Genomic DNA, 16,404 nt, shown 5'->3' on the forward strand with positions numbered 1-16,404 from the left:
CTTTTCTCAAGCAACTACTAACACGTTTCAAAATGTCATGCATATCCCAGCTTAGGGTGTTCAATGCTATGTGTCAGGATACTGGGCGAGGGCCTGACACTCTGCTTCTGCCTTTTCATTTCCCTCCTGTCTCCAGTGATAAAATGTCCTGGATGCCTGTTTTGATATCTCCCAGCTGATAAAGAAGCACATGTTCCTGCATGTCTGGCCTGATAAAGTCGAGACGATGACAGAGCCGAGGCCCAGACTGAGGTCAGATCGTCGGCTTCTTATCAATCATCACACTTTTCACAATGCCTCAGGACGTGACACCCCTCTTATAAAGCATCAACCTCTCCAAGTGTCAGAAATGCGGACGCACATCTCCTTCACCTCTGTCAGACTCCTGAGTGGCTAACGTGCTGGCGCCCAGCGAGAGCCACTTGTCTTTAAAGGCCATACCTGCTCTGAGTGCAGGCTGCTGTGCACTTCACTCTGAAGGTCGCCAGCCGGGGAGCAAGGGGAGGTGAGGGGAGGCAAGGGGAGTGAGGGGAGGCGAGGGGAGGCGAGAGTGGATATGTCAACTGAGTTGCTGTGATCTGAATACTTACAAGCACTATTGGGATCATGTCAACTCGCATGTGCATTAGTAACAGTGAGCAGTTAGGGTTGTTTGATTTTCATCCTCGACATCAAGATCTCGGTTCAGGGATGCACAGCGGTCACACTGCAGGCCAACACACATCACGCCAAGTCCAGGAAATGATCTCAAATGTGGCTGAGCTACAACTTCCATTAAAAAAATTAAATGGTTACATGAAAAAGATATTTCTCATGTACAATGTTTTACTCAATTTTACATTAAAATATTATGTAGCCCTACCCTCCACAGGATTGCAAAAACCAACTGAGAACAGATTATTATTTTTGCAGTGAATATTGGTTTATCGTTTTTTCTAGTTTGTTGTCAACACAGCATCATAACTTTATTTAGTTTCACTTACAAACACTAAAGAGGTAATTGTATTGTTGTGTTTGTGTTTTGTCAAATTATTTATAATATACTATACGATATCTGTAATGATTTTAGAATGATTTCCGTGTGGCAAGGGATTTTTTTATACTAAAATCAAGAGGAACATAACAAGTTTCATTCATTCTCTGATAATTTAGCTGGTAGATCATTGTGTTCAATGAAAAAAAGCAAATGTTTGCAAATCTGATCACATTTTAAGTCCAACATCATTATCATTTTATAGAATAGTAAAATGTGAGCTCATTTTGAATTATTATGGCAGCAATACATTCCCTGTGGTACATTCACACTCCACGTGGTAGTTGCAAGCATTGGTGTGTGAGCACCGCACACAATTGTACTGTATGAATATAATGTATTGTGTAAAGCACATTTGGACTCCTCACCCAAATAATAAGTTAAAGTCAATTTAACTAATCCCATGTTATTTGTAATAATTGCACTTCTTTGCAGCCTTTCTGATCAGATAATTATCTGTGCGGAGTTTGCATGTTCTTATGTCTGTGTGAATGTGGCTGCATCTGTCTGTGTTCACCCTGAGATGTCACATTTCTCTTGTGTTGCTGCGTGCCACTTCAAAGAAACCTCATAATATTTATGATAATTATAATAATGTTCATAGTGTCACAAACAAGCCAAGAAGATCTGCTTTTGTTGTTCATGTAAATTTTGACTTCTCCTGTTTATTAGTTTCTGATCTCATAAGGGAAAAGAGTAAAATCCTCCAAACTGAATCTGGGAAATGTTTCTTTGACCAAAACTTCCACGTTTAGGTGATTCTGTTTGATCTTCTTTTGATGATAATTTCTAATAATTTCTTCCTTTTACCGAGCCTTTCCTAAAGCTGGTTGTAGACCCCTGGGGATGTCTGTTCTCTTTGAAAACCACCACTACAGTTGATTAACAATTTCTTTTCCTCTATACAGATACGTTCAGTCCGCTCACACCGCTGAGATGTATCAGAGTTTATTCACAGTGGCCGGCGTTTGTATTACTTAATTGAGTTTTGCGCATGACGAGGAAATACCTCCAAGCAATCTGTCGCTGATTTTTTTTTTTAATGAGACTACAACAATGATTACCTGGTTTCATTTCTCATTGTGTGTTTTAATTAAAAAAGTGTATTGGATCATGATTGGGGGCAGAATGGTGGCGGAGTAGTTAGCATTGTCACCTCGCGGCAAAAATAGCCTCAGTTCGAATCTGGTTTGGAAGCTTTTTGTATGGAGTTAACATGTTTTCATGTTTCATGGTGTTCATAGGTATTTTTCTGCAGATGTATGTCTTGGCGGATCCTTCCATCGTCCAAAAATGTCAGTTTATGGTTTCCTGGTGACTCCAAATTTCCCATAGGTGTGAATGTGTGTGGACAGATTGGCTTTCTTAGTATCTGGATCACAAACTCATGTTACTGAAGATAGATTTTGGTTGAAAAATAACAACTTTAGCTTCTTTGTTGGTGAATATAGATGCGACATCAAGTGTCAAACCCTGCACAATTATCTTCTGGCCCACTGAAGGTCAAATCTTATAGTAGCGATGAGCAAAACATGTTCTTCAGTGGAGACAGCCTGTAGAATTATGGTATAATGGCAAAAACAGGTCAATAATTCAAGAAATACAGAATTTTAATATTAAAAGGTCATCTTCAGCAGTCAAAGAACCTTGTTGAGAAGCAGCTATTTGCTCTATGTTATACCCATGCCTTTACAAATAATGCATGGAGGACGGTGTAGCTCGGTGTAAAGTATTAATGAGGGCCGACGTGTACACATTTCTATATAACCTAATGAAACATGCATACAGGAGTAGGATGTGAGCTCGAGTAAAGTAAAGCAGTAAATCATGACAGTAAAGCAGTCTGGTTCCCAGTCTGGTGTGTGCTGCAGGGAGATTGTGCATCACTTGACTGTGATAGAGAATGAAAACCAGTTTTCATTTAGCCCGTGTAATACCCGCACTCAGTGGAGTAGCTCTGTCGCAGACTTGTATTTATATAAGCACATTTTACACCGGCCTATTCATCACCCATAATAATGTCTGTGATTTCATAGATTCAGCAGTTTTAGAGCGAGAGATGGGTAACGCAGCATGTGATGCTGCAGTCAGCTGTAGTATGTTGGCTCTGTGCTAAAGAGCTCTTTTTTCTTCTTCTTCTTCTATCCATTAGTTATGACCCAATACAGCACGTAATGAGTTTCTGCTGCTATACGTTTCCCCCACCGCTCCACATACTTTATCCTTCTTCCAATAATGGAAATATGCAAATGCTGTTGTTCATTTCTAACCTGTCATTTTCTGAGTCCAAGGCATTTTTGTTGTGCTGTTTTGTTTTATTGATATATTTTCTAGTTGACCTTCACTCTTTTTTCAATATTTTTTCCCCCCACAAAAACTAACAAAAAAAAAAATCTTAAAATGTATTTCTTTTTAGCTGCTCAGGTTTTAACTATTCTTAGGGATCATTTTTGAGTATTTGAGCAACATTATTATTTCTATACCCTCTACTAATTTACTACTGATAGAACTACTAATACAATCTGAAATTAAGCCAATTTGAGATCTGCTGAGTGATGCCTGATATTATTCTGATAAGGCAACATGTCCTCGTGCCTCGGGTCATGACCCATACTCTGTCACCTGACCTCCATCAGTCAAGTCAAACAAGATCTTTGTGGCCTGCCTGGTTTTTATTTACTTTTGGTAATGACACGATGTGACCATAACTCTGCATTTAATAGATACTGTAACTGTAGGTAGATGCGTGGGAGGGAGGACTTTTCCCAGCATGCCATTCCTATTTGTTTGAAAATAAACTGTGATAAGAAAGAAATAAGTGGATAGCTGCTACAGGAAATCTAAAATTCAGCTAAAAATGTTGTCACGTTAACTAGGTTTAATTGCTATGAGGAGGTGATTTATCTTTCACCCCTCTACTATAAAATGGGATAAACCCCTCCATCCTTACCTGGCGAACCAGACCCCATTGTAACTCTGATGCATTATATAAAAATCCCAAACAAAATGTAAAAAAATTCTTATATGTCAGTCACCAGCATCTCTTCATCGCTAATTTTGAATCAGCCTTCATCTGTCTTGGGTTTTGGTCATTGATCTCTTTTTATACCTCATCAGTTGATTCGTACGACTGCTGAGTCGGGCCTATTGTGCATCCTTTGCAACTTCAGCTGTTCATTTCACTACGATGACTGGAGCACATGCTACATGTCTCGTTGTTGTGCGTCACCTCTGTCTGATTTGTGAGTTTGAGTCCTCGCTCAGACAGACGTGAGATCACTGTACTGACCTCCTTTGTTACGCAGCCTTGACAGCATGGGACCCTCAGTCATTCCTCAGTTAATAGTTAGTTAATTATGCTCTGTAACCCTTTTATCTTTGTTACAAGTGCCATGGCTTTGGCCTAATCTGTTGTGGGACCTCTCCATGCTCTCTGGTTCTCTGTCATGTCTTTAGCTGTGAACATGCTTTGTCTGTCTCACGGTTCTTTAATGGCGGTGCAAAATATTTGGCTCAGGTTTAATTCAGAAGATGACAAATTCGGACTTGAAAATGACAGCTTTTATCTCCTATTGATGAAGTAATCCACCATGTTTTAAGGAGTTGTTTGAATGATATCCAAGGAGAGGCTTGTTTTATTTGTAAACCACGACACTTGGCACTCTGCATTGTTTACTTGCTGCTTTCTGCCTTCATTAATTTTCCCATTACAGAAGTGCAAACAACGCTTATGAGGGGATTCTATTGTTTAAACATGTATACAGTATACTGTCAGTTTGAGAATAGCGCTTCCCATTGAGGCAATAAACACGTTGCTAAGCATTGCAGAAAGCCAGACAAACCTTGTAGTTTGTGTCTCTTCGGTTTGTATTCGCAGCACATTTTCCCTGCTTGCGTGCTCTCAAATCCAAAAAGACAGTTGTCTGATGGAGCTCTTCCCGCTCTGCTCCCCCAGGTTTTGCAATCCTCCAGGCCATCATGGAGTCGGCTGTAGCCAATAACTGGCAGGTGACAGCTCGCTCGGTGGGGAACATTGTGGACCCCACAGAGTACAGACGCATCATCGAGGAGATGGACCGACGGCAGGAGAAACGCTTTCTCATCGACTGCGAGGTGGACAGGATCAACTCCATACTGGAGCAGGTACCGAGCCCACACAAACATGCGCACAACGCCATTCCAGCCCGCTTTGTCTGATAAAAATAACTCACTGGGCACAAAAGCGGTTTCCTTGATATATCAGGGAGCAATATCTTCATTTATTATCATTGACATATATCCTGCAGCCACATGAGTCTGCATGTTCCTTTGTTTCTGATGACAGAAATGTACTGTCTGCCCTGCCGTCTCCACTTGCCTCTTTTCTTTCTTCTTTTTCTTTTTTTTCTGAGTGCAACATGATTGCACCGGATCACCACTCTCATTTAGAAATGATGTAAAAGCAGGTGGGACAGGTACATTCAATTAAGTCTCATTATTTGTTGTTTTGTGCTTGTTGTTTGAGGTCACCTGGGCTTTAATTCACGTGGAGGAATTAAACAGCCTCCTCGTTCTTGTTTCCTAGGTGATCATCAGCTGCAGTTTTCCCGTATGAGTCTTGATTCAGATTCAGTGTTTGCTAATGCGTGCTGCTCGCTGCCGCTGGAGAACATTTTATCGCCGAAAATGGATTAAATGAAGGTTAACTGGGAATTTGCGTACTTACTCAGAGGATCATTAGTGTTCATTTGGAAGATCAGAAGCTTTTCTTGCACACGTGAGCGCATTATGTCTTGCAGATGAAGTTTGAAATAAGCTTTTTCTCAACACTTGTGTGCATGAATAGTGGAGTAGTCTTTGTTTGTTTGCCTCAGGCAGTTGGATGAGCTTCTATTTGGAATTATATTTTGATACACTCTCCTCTCATTGTCTAGTCCTTACTTTATATTCAACCACATAATGAATGTGGAAGTCAATGTCTTTTCAGCAATGCATTATATACTCTACGCACAATGTGTATTCACAATACATCATCTCATAAGTTTAGCTTTCCCATGTTATGTTCATGTTTTTAACTTTACTATGCAAAATCAAATACATATAGGAATTCATGCAGGAAGCAAAGTACAAACTAATTCTCCAAAGTCTTTTTAGTTCACTGGTAGTTTGGTCTGGTAGTCTCGCCTATCCCTGGAAGTCACCACTGGTCACCACTATTCGTTTTACAGCGATTGTTTGGAGCAGCAGGAGAAATCTGGGGGTCAGGGAGATGCCTTTACCACAATATGGTTTTTTTTGTCTCAAAAAGATAGATTGAGTTTTAGTGCAAAGCAATACATGTAACAGCATGTGCTGACGTTTTATTAAATCTTGCCAGCCTCTAAATTGAAAGCCTCTAGCGAGCACGCTAGATAGGATGCTTTTCATTGCAAATCTGAATCGCCGTTACCAGTTGAACAGAATGAGGGTTGCATTTCAAATGTTTAGTTGTTCAGGGTTTAAGTTATTTGTCTCTTACTCTTTCAAAATCAACATTAATTAGGCTTATTTAACAGAATTGCATCACTTTTCGGCTGAATATTTGACTGAAATGCTAAAGTCGCAGCAGAAAATAAAAAAAAAAATTTAAAAATGTTTGAATCAGTTTTGGTTAATTTCCATGGTTACCAACAAGGAAAAAAAAATAACTGGCAAATTATACTTGAAGGTAAGATGTAGACGATTCACCATCCAAATGTTTTTGGGTTTTTGCTGCTAGATTTTCACACCAGAGAAATATGTTGCAAAAACATTTATTCCACAAGTGGAATGTGTTTCCTGTGAGTGTTTGTGTGTGTGTGTGTGTGTGTGTGTGTGATCATTTGAAGCATTCATCCCTGTAGCATCGTAACCTTCTGTTCCTCTCTGAGATATTTCTGTACAAAGGCTTGTGCCCTCTACATAATGATCTTCATTATCACAACTTTTACTCTGACCTTCACTGCGGATCTGTCTTCATTCCCGCTGATGCAGGGGAATATTTTTAGTGACATCACTGAGCTTTTTCATTAATCAAGAGAAGTTTGCTTTTCTCTGCCCTTCACAATGATGCACAGGCCTTTTTTTTTTTCTTTTTTTTAATGCGTTCTCAAATTGCCTCCATATTGGATTCCAGTTATCCAATAAGATAATGGTGGTCACCCAGTGTCATGTCAGGCCACTCCAATTGTAATCTAATTTCTGTTGTGGATTCCATGTGAAACGTGGCCTCGTAGGCAGCATCACTTAAACAAGTGTCCCTCCAGATTCTCACCAGTGGCAAGACATGTATGCGTCTCCTGAGAACGGTTCCTCATCCGAGCTGTGACATCAACACTTGCTTTAATGTAATATCAGCTCCCAGTGTAAGTAGGACACACTGTCCCATAACAGCAACAACAATGAGCCTACTATAAATAGCCTACCCTCCTAGCCTGAGGGAAGATCTCTCACAAAGGCAGGAGTGAGCAAACACAACCAAGATCAGTCAGGCATCAGGAAGCAAGCATTCTGGACATGATGCTTTTTTTTCCCCCTCAGCGAGACAGTAAACATGGAAATCATCATTAAACTCTTTAGTACCTGCAGTCAGACTATTACATTTAGGGGGTGCTTCATCAATAGGTTTATATACAGACATCTGTCATTCAATTTGTGCTAATGACTTCAGTCATCATGGCAGCTTGAGTCGTTAGAGGTTTTTATTTGTTGATAAATGTGCTGTGAGGTGTTTGAGGCCTCCTGCTAGCTCCCGTACAACCTTTATAAAGTATCCGCTTGCTCATCCCTCGAGAAAAGACGGAACGATAAACACCTTTAAGGCTTCTCATCAATAATAGAAGCACAGTGGATTTGTTGTCGCTCCCAGAGAGAACCCATCACCTCCAGCCTCCTCCTGTATGGCTGACAGACAGAGAAAGAGTCACAGAAAGAGAGAGAGAGAGAGCGAGAGAGAGAAAGTAGAAAGGCAGAAGAGCTTTTGGGAATTGAGCCATTCAGCGTGAGTCTCCCCATCAAGTGTGCCATGGAGGGAAAGGAGAGAAGTGCTGAACACCCAGAGGTGCACTGGAATTCCACACCCAGTGAGTCGGATAGTGGAACAGGACTCTGTATTTGGAAGCGATTACATGCGTGGATGTTATATAATACAGAGGACTGCAGTTTTCTCAGCAGTCACGCCACAGAGGGATGCGTACTCACTGTAGGATTCACATTTGTGCAAACTGCAGGGGGTCGGTTGGTGATGCCAATGTGATTAGTGATACACAAAGAAGGCAAGAAAACAAGGAAGGTTTTCCAAACTCTTACTTACTCTACAAATGACTTGTTTAATCATTTTAGACTATCTTCATACTTGCTTTAATCTTAAAATACACACTATATAGTTGTTTTGTTGATATTGTACATCAAATGTGAACGATGGCCTACAATCTGCACTGTAATTTCCTGTAAAACTTCATTGAATCCACATTTATTCAGCTGCAAATTCATGGTTAATCTCATCAAATCAAATCAAATCAAATCAAATCAAATCAAATCAAATCAAATCAAACTTTATTTATATACCACTTTTCATACAAGGCTGTAGCACAAAGTGCTTCACATACTATAAAAATAAAAATAAGAACACACACACACACACACACACAGACACACACACACACACACACACACACACACACACACACACACACACACACACACACACACACACACACACACACACCAGGAAAATAATCAACTAATTAAAAACAAATAGGAGCTTATAAAATTAATTGATAAATGAAATAAGATAAATTAAGCTAAAACATTGACTACATTAGGAAAAAAAAGAAAGTAAAAGAAAAAGTAAGTAAAATAATCAACTAATTAAAAGCTGAATACTAAAACAAATGTTCAGTGTGTCATGTTCAGGACAGCTGAAGTTTTGCTTTTCCTTTTTTCTTATGCATGTGCAAAGAACAGGACATCCTCTTATGTAGTGTCCACAAACTATCCATCCATCTTTTATAGCGCTTCATCTAACTCAGGGTCGCAGGGTGCTGGAGCCGATCCCAGCTGACTATTGCCGAAGGCAAGCTGCCTCCTGGAGGGGTCGGCACGGTGTGTCGTCCATCACAGGGAAAGCGCAGAGAGTCAGACCAACAGACGCACGCACGCACGCACACACATACACACACACACACTGAGTGTCATTTTAAAAACACCAGCCAGCTTCAAATGCATGTTTTTGGATGGAAGCAGAGTCATCATAGAAAACTTTCACATACAGGGACAACATGCAAACTCCACACAGAAAATCTCTTCCTGGACTCAAACAGGAGACATGCCTTTTTTGGACTGCTAATCAACTACACCACAAATGGTCAGCCATTGGAGCTGCTTTTGTTTTCACAGAAAAGGAATGGAAGAGAATCTGGCTGCACGAGGTTCATTTATTTAACATTAAAATCCCACAGAGTATGATGAATAATTTAAAAGGATTCAGTGGAAAATTCATTTTCTTCAGAGTGACCCTCTTTAACAAGTGTCCGTACGGCTGCCACTGGATTAAAAACAAGAAATAGGTTAGGGTAATTATATTACTGACATGGGGCAATAAGCTATCAGACCTCAGTAGAATATGTAGTTTTGTGAGTTATTTGGAATAGACAGCAAAGAAATAGATAATAAATGTCACTCAGTATTAACCTAAATAGTCACTTTTACTTTACAGTGATTAAGGTCAAGCGCAAAGCTAAACAAACGGCCATGTTAGCTTTTTCACTGTCATTCAAACTAACGGAAAAATTGGTTAAAGAAAATTTCCAAATTCATTATAGCTTTATCAAAAACACATGAGTCACAAACCAGATAGCATAGAAGAGTGACACATATGTATCTAACATCTGTTGTAACTAGCGGCAACAGTTACCACGGCAACCAGTAGATCCAAAACACCAACATGCTTCTTGTGCTATTTACTATTTATGTTGCATCACCTGCTCGGTGACATAGCGATAGTTTTATATTAATCCCACGGACAACAGATCAATAAACCTCTTGCCAACACCTTTAATGATTTTCACCGCGTCTGCATCAAGACTTCACTGGCAGCTCTAGGTACAAAAATCGTAGGTTTGAAATATCAACAAAATATTGTGCAATTCCATTTTTAATAAGTAGTTATTGTTTTATAACAATTTAATGCCTCAATTCCATGGTTATGAGTTGCTCTTCAGCTTTACATTTGCAATGCTTGCTGCTGACACACTTTCTACTCTTACCTGGCACGAATTTCCTCTATATGTCATAAGTTTTAGGTGTGTCCATTGCCGTCTCGGTATTTCATTTTTCTCCTTTTAGGTGTGTGTTGTACAAACATCTTCACATGCAGGGCAACTGACTTTCAGCTTCAGCTCAGAATGAGATTTTTTGAGAGGGCAAATTCCCTTATGTGTGCCTATAAAGTATTTATTACCATGTAGATTACAGTCCACAGAGTGTTTGAACAATATTGGTTTATCATTCAAGAAGACAACTTCTTCCCCAAGGGCTTTATCTGCAAGGAAACATTAATTTAAGGTCTTTTTTGGAATTACCTCTGGAAAAGAGACGATTGGATGCTCAAAAGAAGAGCAGTAATTAATTGGAGGAAGAGATTAGTATCAGTTTTAAACGTAGGGTAGAGCTAATATTTATTCAGTAACAAGGACAAAGTACATTCGAAAAATCTACTGTGGATATGTATTGTATTTTCTGTATAAATATGAACTGTGCAAGTTAAAACTTCAGAAGAGGGTGGTGTTAGGCAACCAAGCCAGCAGTCACACTGGGTGTGCCTAAGCCTACATTTTCTTTTTCGTACCATTGACAGTTAAAAAAAAAAAGAAAAAAAAGAAAACATGGCTTCTGAAAAAAGGAAACATTAACTGACTGTTCTCGAGGATGTTATTGTAGAGGCCTGTTTGTATCCCAGACATCCAAAGGAGACCCTGGAGAAGTCTGACTTAAAAGCAAAATTCAAATGAAAAATATCAAACGCACCCAAGTGGGAGAGTTGGCAGGTGCGCAACAGGGATAGTGAAACATTACAACTTCATACGCGCTTTTCATTCTGTCGAAGCTGGCATCCAATAAGAAGGCTGTGAAGTTTAGGAATATGGAGCTGATGGCTACTACAAACAGAGGAACCAGCAGCGTAAACCGTCAGACTACACGCTGAACACTGCCAAGAAAAAGTATTTTTAAGTGTTTGTGTAACAGAGAGCAGGGAAGTATGTTTATGTAGTGATTTGTTATGTGCAGGAAAAAAAAAAATTTGTGGAGGTTTATCAAGCTTCTTTTTTTTTTTTTTTTTTTTTTTGCAGCCTTATCCTTCATCTTTAATCTTCACTTCGACTTGACCCAAATTTTGAGTGTTTTAACAACAATTAACTGACCGGTGTGAAAGGACACTCATCAAATTCAGGATGCCTGTTCTACTTATGGAGAAGGCAGAAGACAAATTACGAGCAAAAAGATGCCTCCGTTAGTGGGAAGAGAGTCAAATCCTCTTGAAGGCTCCTGGGCGGGCGTCCAGCTCTGCACAGGACTGCGGCTCCAGCCTGCTTAATTAGAGTCCGTTCCCTCGGGAATATTTAGTCTGATGGCCATGCAGCCCCGCTCGGCTCAGGCCAGCCTCACACAGCACCACATCAACCTGCTCATGCAGACATGCGGACAGGAGGAGCCTCGAGGTGAGAAGAATAAATATAATTGAGACCTGAAACAAACTGCACTCCCTGAGTGTGGCTCCTCCACCGACCCACGTATCTGATTATGTCCTCAACTAAGAGGTGAATGCTAATGCGCAGATGTAAGACAACGCAGTGTGCTCGGGCTCATTTGTCTGTTAGCTGTGATTCATTTGATTGTGATGGTCTGCTGTGGCTGTAAAAAAAAAAATTGCTGTTTTATTTTTAACCACAGGGTTTAAAAGTCAGCATCTTACTACTCCCTCAACAATTGATCAGCTAATCTGCAGCTGATCTTAAAGGAATAGTTTTAAACTCTAGCAAGTGGGGACATTAGTTTGGCTCAAAGAAGAGGCTATGTCCAAAGAGAAAAATTAGCGAGTGTCACTGAAATCAATGAGAAACAACACGTTGTAGTTGGTAATCTTTAATGTTTTATTTTCAGTTTGTATTTCTTTAGATGTAGATCTGCAACTAGGGTAATAGCCAGACTTCTTGGAGTGTTACCTGCAATGTTGTACAAGTTTCTGCAAAGTTTCAGTTTATTTGTATTACTTTTTTACTTCCTTTATATGCCTGGTGCTGTGTGTGATCATGACTGGTTCCGTCTGTGAGTTTTGCTCACGCTCAATCATGAAGGTGCTCTATAATCTTTTGTTTTTTGCTCTTAAAATAAATCATGAACAATACAGCTGAGATAAACTACCAACATGTTAATAATAATGCTTGGGTTTTATATAGCACTTTTTTTCTGGGAACTCAAATCCACGTTGTTGTCAGGAGGATTGCTCCTCTTCCAGTAAACAGGAGTTTATTAAAAAAGGTAACAGTTAAGACAACAGCGTTAAACAACTCTAAACAATACTACAACAGAGTAGCTGTGTTTGCATAATGTGTAACTATACAAAAAAGTCCCACTCTTATTAAATACATTTTTCTCCATATCAGTTGAATTCACCAGGATACCTGAAGTTAAATATCCAGCGTATATCTCAAGCTTTTCATGCATGCTGTTTTCTCATTAAAGAAATGATCTGAAGATGGATTTAATGATTCTGGTGCCTTGGTTGGACTTCTGCCAAAAGATAACATTAACTGTAGAAACAGTTTTCAAGGACACGGCACCTCGAATATCCTTTCCATTCAATGAGCATTAAAAATTCAGAGGCCATTCAGTCAGTGCTGCAGGTCCCTTCTTGCTTTCAGGCCTCCGGTCTTCTTTCTCCCAAAGCTGTTTGAAGAAGCTCTTTGGTGAGAAATGGATTTTGACAAAAAGGTGGGGTTTGAGTCCCGCGACAATAAAAGTGCCGTTCTCGCAGCAGCGGTAGTGCCTGACCCCTTCCAGGTTCCCGGTGGTTTTACATAGTCACAAAAAGCGATTATCCCAGGGGAGCGTGAAACTGGAGCATCAGGATCCTAAAAATATTTGTTATGCTCAGATGCTTTTCTTTTTTAGAGCAGCCCTGCCAAACGAAGAGACAGCAGATCCCACAGCAGATCTAATGAAATCATCCTTCACCAGAATGTTTTCAGTTCTCGTGTTTCAACACATGAAAATAAGGACTGAGGAACATTGGGTTTTGTAAACAGTCTCTGAGTACTTTTAGTGAATGAATGTCATTGGTTAGGCGATTCTTTTTCAGTATTTGTAGAGACGATAATATCAATGTGATTAATGATAATAAAGATACCCACATAGTCAAATTTTTAAAACCACATGTGTAAATATAAAAATAAATTCAAAGCTGAATGTGTAGTTACTGAGGGAACTTACCTCCAGACACAGTTTCAGGTCTCAAATGTCAACCACTATAAGAGTAGTTACTAAAGGTGTTTTCAACCAGTTACCCCAGTACCTGCTACATGAGAACGTGAAGAATGAACATCATGAACGTCAGGGCCGTCAGTTCTGAGCTCAAAAGTGATGGAAAACCCCACTTTTGATTTCAGTCACCATGTAGCATCTTTTATAGGACCAGTTGTTTGTTCTCCAATCCAACTTGTGCTTTAATTAACCTTTTCAGCATTCTCTACATGCTTCACACGATCAGTCACATGCACGGCTTCATTCACACACTCACACACCTCCAAGCTGCCGTTCAAGGTTGTGCAATCACTTCCTGTGAGGTGTGAATGCTCCATATATAAATAAAAGACAAAAATCTCAAAATATAACCCTAAGCGAGAGCACAACAGGAGTTATTGTATATATATATTTTGTTTTCAGTTTGGCTTTTGCCTTATGTCAGAGTTTGCTCTGTATTTCACTTGCACTGCTGGTATCAGGGAATTTTAATTTAAAAAAATATGAAATAAAGTTTTTTTTATGAAATGTTAAATCATGTTTTGAGAAGAGTTACTTGACTCACAGGCCAAGTAAAAATAAAACTATCAAGCAAACGTGTATAAAGATCCAGCTCCTACTGACTGCAAAGCAAGACACAGAGAAAACATTTTACTTTTGTTTACAAATTTAAGATCTGACTGGTTTGCCACTGGCTGTAAGATCGTACGATTACATTACAGTCCAATATATGTACTGTAAGACTATGTGTTTTTCTGATGTAGGCAAACTTTGCATGCTTAACCACAGGTAGTCCTAAACACTGGCAGTATAAACTCATAAGTTTCCGTGCCATTAGCGGAACAATTCCTCACAAAACTGAAAGAATTCCTGAGCACATCTTTTTCTCACCTCCTGATGAGATGCACATCGTAGTGTGAAGTCCTTCTCTGAGTGTGTGGCAAACAAGAATTGTAGCCTGTCACTTCAGGCATGGCGGCTTCATTAAGCTGTGTTCGGGTCACTGCGGCTCCCTCTTACATGGATAAATAGAGAGATGGAAGGCTATTTAGGATAATTTGAGAGACAATATGCAGAGCAGCTTCCAGGAATTTGCGCTTATGAAGGAAATGCATGATGTGGGGCCAGAGGAGGAGGGGAGGTTGTGTAACACAATGAAATCATTTTACATTTCCAAGCAATCTAATTGGATTTATTGTCGAAATTGCTCAAAGTCATAAGCCCTTCAGAGTCAAGGACACGTTCTCTCTGGAGACCGTTGTGAGACATTTAAGACGGGAGAAAACAGAGACGTGCACAGGTGTGGATGAAAGCAGCTACAGTTGTCAAACTGCAGACAGAAACAGTGATGAGAGACTTCACAATTACTTTATGCTTTCAAATCAAACCTAATAGAGACCATGGAGGAGAGCTAAAAATACTCCACCGGAATATTTCCTTTTTGTTTGTTTTTTTGTCAGTGCAGTTGTAAAATTCCCCCTCTGCATTCGAGCCCTTTATAAAATATCTCCAATGTGATATCATCATCACTCTGGATGTTTAACATTTAAATGATTTCAGTGGCTGAGTATACTTATCAAAACTGTGGAGGAGTGTAAAAAGTGAAAAGATGGGAAAAAAAACAAGTATCCACCCCCACAGTATCTTTTTTCAAGCTTCATACACTGCAATGGAGAATCAGAATAGAGAGAGGGAGAGACAGAGAGGTTTTGCTGGTAAAGATGTTCAAAGAAATGTGCACAAGTACAGCTCTTTCAGTGTCTCCTGGCTCCGACAGGTGCTGTACAACATTTTGGGTTTAATTAAGTCTAGTGTGTGACGGAGAAAGCCGGAGCAGGAGGATTCAGACTGCAGAGCACGGGCGGCTGCGGAAAGAGAGCGAGGTTTGCTGGAGCCTTGACCTTATTTTACATGTTGAAGGTAATGGAAAGGAACAAGCACTGTCATTACAGTTTCTCCCCACTCTGTGCGTGCGTACGTGCCTGAAAGTGTGTGTGTATGCGTGCGTGCGTGTGTGTGTGTTTGTTTCATACAAAAAAAAAAAAAAAAAAACCCACACTCAAAAAAGTACAAATCTGCTCACACGCTCCCTCTTGCCCTTGCAAATGTCACTCTGGAATATCTTCTTTTTTTCTCCCCCTTCTTTTCTGGCAACTATTCTGAAAGTGGAGGTCTTTGTCATTTCTGAATCTCTGCACTCTAAATGTTCTCACTGTTGTGAGAAGCGAGTATGACTCACTTTGTGTCTTCTCCTGCAAATTGTAGGTGGTGACCTCGGGAAAAAACAGCAGAGGATACCACTATATCCTCGCCAACCTGGTGAGAGCTTGCAAGATTAAACAACTCAACCCAACACAGTGAAAAAAAATCGCAGAACAGTGTGATGCAATGTAACTCAAAAAGAGGCAACACTTGATTTATCTCAGAATGGTCACTTACATCTCACTTAGTCCATAGTATGGAGGACTAACATCTGAGCTTAGCAACTCAAACAAGGAGTCATCTCATGATGAATCGGCTGAAGCCATTCTTTTAAAAATGGTCTTTTCCTCGCTGCTAATGATCCCCACTACCAGCAAGTTGTGCTCTTTGCTCTCAGGGTTTTTCCAACATGAGCCTGGACAGGGTTTTTTCTGGTGGAGCCAACATCACAGGCTTCCAGATCATCAACCCAGACAGCCCCATCGTCCAGCAGTTCCTGCAGCGGTGGGAGCGCCTGGATGAAAGAGAATTTCCAGAAGCCAAAAACACTCCGCTGAAGGTCAGTGAAGCTCAGCTGCCGATATCGCTGCAGCATTTCACATCTTCAAAGACTCCTCTCCCACCACCACCACTCTTCTTAGTCTTGAGGTGGA

General features: G+C 40.1%; 1 protein-coding gene across 2 annotated transcripts in view; it reads left to right on the plus strand.

Annotated features, from left to right (window-relative positions):
* gria3a (glutamate receptor, ionotropic, AMPA 3a) overlaps window positions 1–16,404 on the plus strand; it is a gene marked incomplete at both ends in the record, with an annotated part of 71,062 nt that overhangs the window by 28,260 nt on the left and 26,398 nt on the right. For both annotated transcript variants that reach the window (XM_080508774.1, XM_080508775.1), the window contains 3 exons: window positions 4,989–5,176; window positions 15,815–15,868; window positions 16,149–16,310. In XM_080508774.1, coding sequence (XP_080364900.1) covers window positions 4,989–5,176; window positions 15,815–15,868; window positions 16,149–16,310 — 404 coding nt within the window. The remainder of the gene's footprint in view (window positions 1–4,988; window positions 5,177–15,814; window positions 15,869–16,148; window positions 16,311–16,404) is intronic.

This window comes from Blennius ocellaris, assembly GCF_963422515.1.
Source record: "Blennius ocellaris genome assembly, chromosome: 14".
Taxonomy (NCBI): domain Eukaryota; kingdom Metazoa; phylum Chordata; class Actinopteri; order Blenniiformes; family Blenniidae; genus Blennius; species Blennius ocellaris.